General features: G+C 39.2%; 1 protein-coding gene across 1 annotated transcript in view; it reads left to right on the top strand.

Moving 5' to 3' along the window:
- LOC104274383 (phospholipase B-like) overlaps positions 1-7,612 on the top strand; it is a gene marked incomplete at its 3' end in the record, with an annotated part of 17,576 nt that extends 9,964 nt beyond the window's left edge. Inside the window, exons 5-6 of the mRNA XM_009869995.1 lie at positions 6,160-6,324; positions 7,468-7,612. Of these exons, the coding sequence (XP_009868297.1) occupies positions 6,160-6,324; positions 7,468-7,612 (310 nt within the window). The remainder of the gene's footprint in view (positions 1-6,159; positions 6,325-7,467) is intronic.
- Between the last annotated feature and the right edge of the window lie 913 nt (positions 7,613-8,525).

Here is an 8,525-nt window from a genome sequence, read left to right as displayed (position 1 = left end):
GTAGGGAGGGTCTTTCATTCTTGTTTCCAAGCATCAGATTTCAAATCTGAAAGGCCTCTCTATTTTGGAATATGTTTTACATTGGTGAATGTGTGCTCCTCTTCTGTCTTCTAAGTCTCCAATTAGAAAATATATGGTCAGTGCTGTGGTAGGCCAAATGGGGTAGGTTTTGGTTTGTAGGCTTTTTTGGCGGTGTGCTTTTTTTTGGTTGGTTTGTTTGTTTGTTCAAATTCAATTAGAATGTGTTCTGGATCATCAGCTTATGTGTAATAGTAGAGCTTCTTCAACTCCAGTAGAGCTATGGTAATTACAATGCTGACCTTAACCCTAGTGTCTAATAGGTTTCACGATGCGAGACAGAGCACTTGAGTAATTAAAGTTGACCCTTTTTGCCTTGGTTTAACCATATCAAGAATTTAAAGAAGCTGCAAGTTCTGTTGTATAAACAATTGGGTTTTAGTAAACTGCACATCTCTCCTCTGTGTAGAACTTACTCTGGGGCTTTCATTAATGGGGAACAAGTTCAAACCAAGACAAAAATGAGTGTTCACAATAATGGAAAAATCCATCCTGATGGGCCTGAGTTATAGAGAACATATTAAGAAACCTTGACTTTCTGGGGAAAAATCCCATTAATTGCCTTTCATAACACCTGTATCTGAAGAGCCCTTCAAAACTCATTAATTTTCTTGACTACTTCAGAATCTTTACATACAAGTGGGGGGAGGGGAAAGTGCTAGTTTCTGTCTGAGCTTCTTTATAGGCTTGTCCTCCCTGCCACATGTATCAGGGAGTATATGCTGAATACTTCCTTAACTGTGTATTTGATACTAGAAAGCAGTGACCACTGAAGTGACTGAGTCATTTTTATGTTCTTTCAGAGATCTCATCAGTATTTACTGGAAGTTCAGACTAGTTCAGTCTGAAATATTTATGTCCTCTATTCCCAAATTACTTGCAGTGGATATATTTTTCCCAAATGTGCCTAGAGCAGTTGGTGGGATTTGTTTTGACTCCTTTCTGTGCCATTTGCAATTTTTGCTTTGGGCGTTATCAGCTATGTTGAGATCCATATCTTTTTATTCAGAGCAAAAGTGTTCCCTGTGATGTATTTCTCACTTGAGATGGTTCTGTGGTTTCCTTTGCTTGCCAGAGCTAATAGGTTAACAGTAGTCTCTTACCTGTCAGTATAGTTTGGAAAGCTACTCTTGGACCTAGGTTTTGGTTTTGCTTGGCGTCAAAATGATACCTGCCAGCTCTGCAAAAGTATGGGCAGTTCACTTTGTTGGCTACCGTGCTACTTTCCAAATAGTGGGTTAAGAGGCTACAGCAGTGCTCTTTGTGTACGTATTTACTGCTATTAGGATCCCCTTCAGGAAATAAAGAGCTTGGAGATGGTTGCTGCAGCTTACAGGGACAGTAAAACTAGGTGCAGATACAATGTTATGGACTAGTATTCTAGTTTTGACATGTCCACTTACCTGAGAATCAACCCAGCTTCAGTAAAATGTCACACTTAAAAAACCAAACTAACAAAAAACCTCAAGAGAACTGACAGTAGCATACTTATTCCTTGTGATCAAAAAACATCTGCCTTTCAAAGAGGCTATTTTCAACTTTGCTGTTGTAGTACGTGTTATAAGAATGTTTAAAAGGTACTTTCTACTAACAATCTAAGAGATTAAATAAATGTTTGGCAAATAAATTAATCTAGTAAATTTTTAGCTATTCCTATGTATTATACTTCAGTTCAATTCATCCAATGTTTTGATTTTCCTCTGGGCAGCTGCAGTAACAAGTATTTACTATTTCCATTATTAAAGAAACCTGTTACTGAAAGCCCCCTCAACAAATTCTGCACGTTTTTAAAAGCAAATCCCATTCCTACTGCTTGTTTTCCTTGGTGCTTTGGGAGTCTCTTCATGCTTCTTATCTTTGGTACATAGTACTTGTGGTTCATTAAAAAAAAGATTTTTTTTCTATATGTATATTGTTTTAGGATTATTATCATCGTGAACAAGTTCATCTTTTGTTCTCTAGTGGTGCAGTAGTTTGGATTCATGATGGTGTAATGAACATTAGAAATACAGAGAAAATCATGTGTGTGGGTTGTGGTGTTTTACTTTTGTTTTTTATCACCCCCCTCAAAAAAACCCAAACACTACGGAAAACAACCAGAAACCACCCCCAGGAAAAAACCAAACCAAACACCAGAAAGCCAACTAAAACCAAACCAAAAACCAACATGTGATGGTCTGTATTTTGTTGCCTGACGTTTTAACTGCTACTGGGAAAAACTGTACTTCTAAACTGAAACTCTGTATGTGCAGAAGGCAATTTCCCCCTGCTGCCATAAGCTTGAAAGAAGAATGAACACTGCAGAGGAAAGGCTGGGAAGCCTTTTTGCTTAACTCCCAAAAGATCAGAGACATGGTGAAGAGAAGGGGAGGAGGAGATGGATTTCCAAGTTCTTAAATTCACTCCCCTCTTATTCCCGTTGTGGTGAACTCTCAGACATGGACAGATTGCTTTCCTGAAGACCGAGAAGTTGGTTGATTGACAAGAATGGGCCAAAAGATCTAAAGGGGATGGGGAAAAGGAACTGTTGACAAAGTCTGTAGATTTTGACACTGAGCACTGGGCAAAGTTGAATAAAATTGTTTCCTTTTCAGAAGAATGGAAACAAGCTGTTTTGATACTTAATCTGCTTTTAATTTTACACATTTCATGGGTCAGAGTTTCCTATCGGCACTGTATGTACCTTTTCAAATTTGCAAGCTGTTGGAATTTTACATTTGGTGGATTAACTGATGTGCACTTATTTGAGGAAGAAGACTGAAAAGATCTGACTTTCTGTTATATGATGCATGGTAGTTTGAAGCTGTGCCAAATCCACACGGTGCTTAAATGAGAGGTGGATTATGCTCACAGAGGTCACTCCGAAATGTTCTGTTTTAATTTTCTCCCTTAAATGTCAAGTCTGTTTCACCTGAGTATTATAGAACCATTGTCTCTGCCACAAGTAACTGATCCTTACTTCAGAAAGAGAATTTGGTTTGGACCCTGAGCTGTTTGATAGTAGTACTAGTCCATATGTTTTATTATGTTTTGTAGTGTACTGTTCTAAACCTTTTTTTTAGTTACGTGGAATCTTGTTTTCTACAGAACTATTTTAGACACGTGCTTCCATTAAGGTCTATATATGTAAACTTTTGTATTTTGACTTTGATGTTTGCAGTATCGTTAAGAATGATGTCAAAATCTGAATACATTTTCATGTTGAAGTGTGACATTATTTCATCTGGTTTAGCAACATTTTATATCCAGTAAACAAACCCAACCCTTTTGTCAAGACAATTTTGGAAGGAGGGGCACTCAAAGGACATTAAGCCTTTTCATCTCCCTAATGCTCTACCAACGCTGTGATTAATCTTGGGCTTGTCTACACAGGGAAATTACTCTTGAAATAAGGAGGTGTCAGTTTTAAATACTACAGTGATTCTAGGACAGCTCTCTACTCGTACTTCCTTATTTTGTATTGAGAATGCTCATGCATAGAGAAGTTACAGGAAAACAGTTGTTAAAGAATAACTTGTCTGTTTTAACGTCCCATATAGACAAGCCTTTAAGGTTGCATCTCTCCTATCTACTTTTTCTAAGTTTGGGGTTTTTTTTCCTATTTTTAATTTTGCTATTCAGGATGGTACCCTGGAGGAGTCACACATTCTAGCAAAATGACTTTTTTCTCTTTGTCATGGCTATACCGCCTCTCAGCTTGCCAGTTTAGCTCATTCATTCACTCTTCTTCAGGATGTAAACTGTGCATGCAAGGAGTTTTCCTGACATTGCTCTGTGAGATGGGAAAAGGTGATTCCAAAAGATTGAATGTACCCTCCGTTACGTACTTGTTACGATGCATGCTTTTTTTGTCCTAAATCATGCTAGTGGACCCCGATTAACTCTTCATACTGAAGATTTCTCCGTATATCCTGGAAATCAGCTGTAGTTCTTCCCAAACTGGGGCTCTCAGCCTTGTGGGAGATGCCTCAGGCTGCTCCTGGGACTCCCAGATTTGGCCTGCATTGCTGACACCCAAGTCTTCTCCTTAAATGCATTGTATCTTTGGGACTCACAGAAGCTCTGTGCACCGTGACTGTGTGATGTCACTGAGCATCAGACGGTCTTAAACACAAACCCAGATCTATCCAAGCAGAACAATAAATTCTTGGAAATTAACCGGAACAAAATTTGCTCGCCCCTCAGTTTTTCTTTTACTTCTCTGATACTTTGGCTGGTTTTGGGAGCTGGCAGCCTATTCTCACACAGTGGAGCTCTAGGATTTTACATAGCCTTTACTTCATTATTTGAGTGGGTCTTTCCTCCTGGTCTCTGGCCACCGTTTTGTGTGTATAGTTCCGATAGCTTTCTTACTTGGCAGCTTTGTTCTAGCTTGAGTGGACTGCCTAGTGCATTATTGAATTTTTGACTTGAAATGACTGTAAGTTAGCACAGAAATGTGAAGCTTTTAAGGTTCCAAGTAATGCTGCGGCAGTATCAGTTGTAGCTACCTGGAGATGTTGCAATGAAGGCAAGTTTTGTGGAGGAGAATATGGAGTGTTAGCAAATGGATGGCAAGTACAATTAAAATTATCTCGAGGGTAGCTGAACATTCTCGTATGCAATCCTGTTTGCTTCTCTCCTGGTGGTGTGGTACAATAATGTCTGTAAAAATTGAATGTTGGAAGACAACTTGTTACTGTGTGGTGGGCTTGCAGACCTTGAAGTGCAGCTGGGTGGGGAATTGTGCTGAAATAGTGCCAAGTTCCTCTGTATGGGTTCCAGTGAGATAGCAGTTGCTGGGCGTGGTTTGTAAATGATTCTTACCACTGAGTTAAAACTATCCAAGGATACATCTTGTGATGTTCATCAGTTGTGGTATTTGCTGTTGCCTGTTTGGGTCCTTAAAGCAAACACATGATGAGCTAAAGCAGTGTGACCATATATATAAAAGTTTGCTTGGTTGAACTATAGCTGCTGTTAGGTTGTTCTGTGATGTGTTATTTCAGTTGCAGTGATGGCTTTTTTTTTTCTCTCACTTGTCTTGGTAAGCATTGTGGGAAGGCTTAATTCCTTCCCCTAGGATATATGGACTAGAGTTTACATTATTTTTGGTTTTTCCATTGGTTATTCTCTCTGCCCAGCAACAGATGGAGGACGCAGAATTCAGCCTTCTGAGTAAGAACTAAATGGATTTGGCACTGTGTATTTTTTTCTCAAGTCCTTGTCTCCTCTTTATCAATGTTTATAGAGAGTTCAGCTGTATGGTTCAGTAACAGTGATTTATATTGCAAGCAATGTGTTTCTCTGCTACATGATTATGTCCCATTCAAAAATGACTCTTCATAGCCCTACAGTGAGGTGAGTTCTGACTGTTTCCTTAAGCCTTTCCTTAACAAAGGAATGGTGCAAGCAAGAACAGGAAGGATTTAGAAAACAGTCTTTGACCACTGTTAAGCTTTTATTTTTTAAGAGGCAAATTAAGAAAAGGTTCTGAAGAGCATGTTGCACAATGAGCTGTGTGTAGTTAACCCTGGCTAGCTCCAGTCATAAGGGGTTTCTGAAAGCACATAGTGGAATGCCTTTTGAATGGCTTCCTTTCTTCAGCTAGTTCCATGCTTGATTTGTATTGTTAACATATCTTGCTCTCCTCACTTGATTCTTCCTCCTCAGCCCTGAGGATGTCTTCAATTGCAGTCTTGGTAAAAATCCGAAAACTCCCAAGTGTGTTTGTTATTGTAAGGTTCTTCAAAACTATTAAATCATACTGTTACCTCAGTGTAACAGTGCCAGCAGACTGATTGGTGTGCTGTTTGTAAAGACACACAGAGGTTTCGTAAGTTACTGCTGGCATCTCTTTTTTTTTTTTCCTCTGAAATATCAGCATTGGTAATGACACTACAAGGGCTAGACCCTTGAAGATGCCAAGGTGCCTAATGCCACGTTGCGTTTGAGTGTTTGGGCCTTGTGAGCAGGTACTTTATAGACCATATAAGAGTTTCCTTTGAGAGCAAGAGAAAAATTCTAGCAGCTGAGTCTGTCTTTGGACACTTCTCTGTCTGAAAGTGCTTTTTGTGGTCTCTCTTTTCTCTCTTTCCTCAGCCGCTGAGCATCTTTGATGTCCAGTTTCTGAATGCGGTTGGAGACCTGTTGGACCTCATTCCTGCATTATTTGAGTATTCTGCACGAAGTGGACAATGCAACACGGAGCCAGGAGGCCATGGGAAGTATCAGTGGGATATGGGTCACTGCTCTGCGCTCATCAAGGTGAGCACCAAAAACTTCATCTCCAGTGACTGTTGGTTCGCAGTGTCATGAGTTTGCATTTCTGGAGTCTTCACTGGTGTTGCATGTGCATAGAGAGACTCTTGTCAATCAAGGTGGTTTTACACAGATATCTTCTGTGCTACCGTGGAGTTTTGGGTCCAGTTTTGAATGCTTGTGTTCAAGGACAGAGAAGAAAACCGACCAAAACAAAACTACCGAGATTGGCAATGAAAAGCTGGTAGAATTATTAGAGAGTGGGGAACTACCCTGGAGGGGAGCCTGGAAGGGAGTAACTTGTTTCACCTAGCCGATTGAAATCTGAAAGGGGGCTCTTGTGAATGTCTAAAAATACATTGAGCAAATAAGAGGGGACAAAGGGAGGGGGGTTGCTTAAACTCAAGGACAGTGCTAGTAAAAGAAGAAATGAGTGCACGTGGCCGATGTTTTCTAAACGTTAATAGTGATACTCTGGAATGGTTTTCCAGTGGCAGTAATAACAGAAAAAATGCTGTTAAAGTAAGTGTCTGATATATTGTAGTGGCAATTTTTCAGTTAAAATTATCAGGAATCTAGTCACCATATGGAGACTTCATGTATCCCAGAGTTAACAGTATTCACCTCTAAACTGAGAAGCATTCATTCAAGAATTTGCATATAGCAAGAGGGAAATAGTTTGAGAAGATGTATTGCTGATCACATATATATATTTACCTCTTCAAATTGAATTTACTTGCATTTGTTTCTGTGCTTAAAAGTCACCCAGAAGCATTTTTACAGAAACAGCATGTTTGAAGTTAAAGTTAGGTATATTTGAAGAGTGCGGATCTAAATGTGTAAACACAAAGTATTCAAGAGGAAACTGGAAACAAAATGTACCATGTGGTGCAAGTGTCCCAAAAAAAACTAAGCTGTTTCATTTTGAAAAATAACAGCTAATTATTTGCAAACAACACATGGTCAAGGAGTTATTTCCAGAGGTTTCAGAAATTCATTGTTAAATACACACTTAAAAGCTTAAGAATCTGCTACTTCTTGAACAATGCAGTCAATCAAACTACTTAAAACAAGTTGTTCTCCCAGCTTCTATGAAATATGAAACATGTAGGGTCTGAAATTATTAATCTTTCTGCTTCTGTTTTCCAGGTTCTACCTGGATATGAGAATATATATTTTGCCCATTCCAGCTGGTTCACTTATGCGGCCACCTTGAGAATATATAAGCATTGGAACTTCAATATAGTTGATCCAGACACCAGCACCGGCCGTGTCTCATTCAGCAGTTACCCAGGTAAAGTTAAGTAAACCAAAGCAATGTAGATAGCCAAGATGACACAGATTGTCTTACTGGCTTGTAGATGTCTTGTCTGTAGAAAGGACGATGCCTCAACAAGCACTGGCACAGTCTACCTTAAAACTTTTAGCCGCTGAGAGGACAGAATATTGTATTCAGTTTTCTGGCTTGAACATGATGTTATTGTTGTCATCTTTTGTTGTTAATTGATCACCTTCAGTGTCCTGAGTAGTCCTAGTTAAATATTCTACCTCTGGCACAAACATGCTGCTTTGAATTCTGCTCCTGTAGTCTATAGTCATCTCAACTGTTGAACTCCTCACCTTGCCTGTAGCACTTGCATGTTTGCTAATAACAGTTCTGAATGCTTCTGTTTACTACTGTGGCATGACTCCTGCTGTAATGAGATTATTAGAGAGTGTCAACCACTAGCCATCTGAAACTGTATCAACTTCTGTGATGTTGGGATAGCAAAGCAGGGTTTGGGGGTTGTTTTTGTTTTTGTTTTTTTTTCTTTTCCCCATGTCTCCCTCTCCCAGCTTCTCTATAAGCTGTTCCTGAGGGGAGTATTCTTTTTATGCTTATTTCGTGTGGTAGTAATAGAGTGAGCCAGAATACTTAAAATCTCCCTTGTGAAAGTTAGACATCATGTAATATTCTCAAATTTCCTGGAAGAATGTTGGAAGTTGCCAGCAGTTAGTGTTTTAGTGGTAAAATATGTACTCTTGTTAGAGTAGCACCAAGAAATATGGATGAAAAACCATAGCAAATCTAAGACTAGGAGATGGCATTGGGTAAGTTTTTAAAGGTAGAATTTCAAATTCAAAAATACCCCAGCACTCAGGAACTTCATAAGCTTTTAAAAGTGAAGTATGTGCTGTAGGAAACTCATTCTCGTGAAATTCTGTTG

The sequence above is a fragment of the Apaloderma vittatum genome, unplaced genomic scaffold (genome assembly GCF_000703405.1).
Source record: "Apaloderma vittatum isolate BGI_N311 unplaced genomic scaffold, ASM70340v1 scaffold12535, whole genome shotgun sequence".
Taxonomy (NCBI): domain Eukaryota; kingdom Metazoa; phylum Chordata; class Aves; order Trogoniformes; family Trogonidae; genus Apaloderma; species Apaloderma vittatum.
This window is presented reverse-complemented; position numbering and strand designations above follow the sequence as displayed.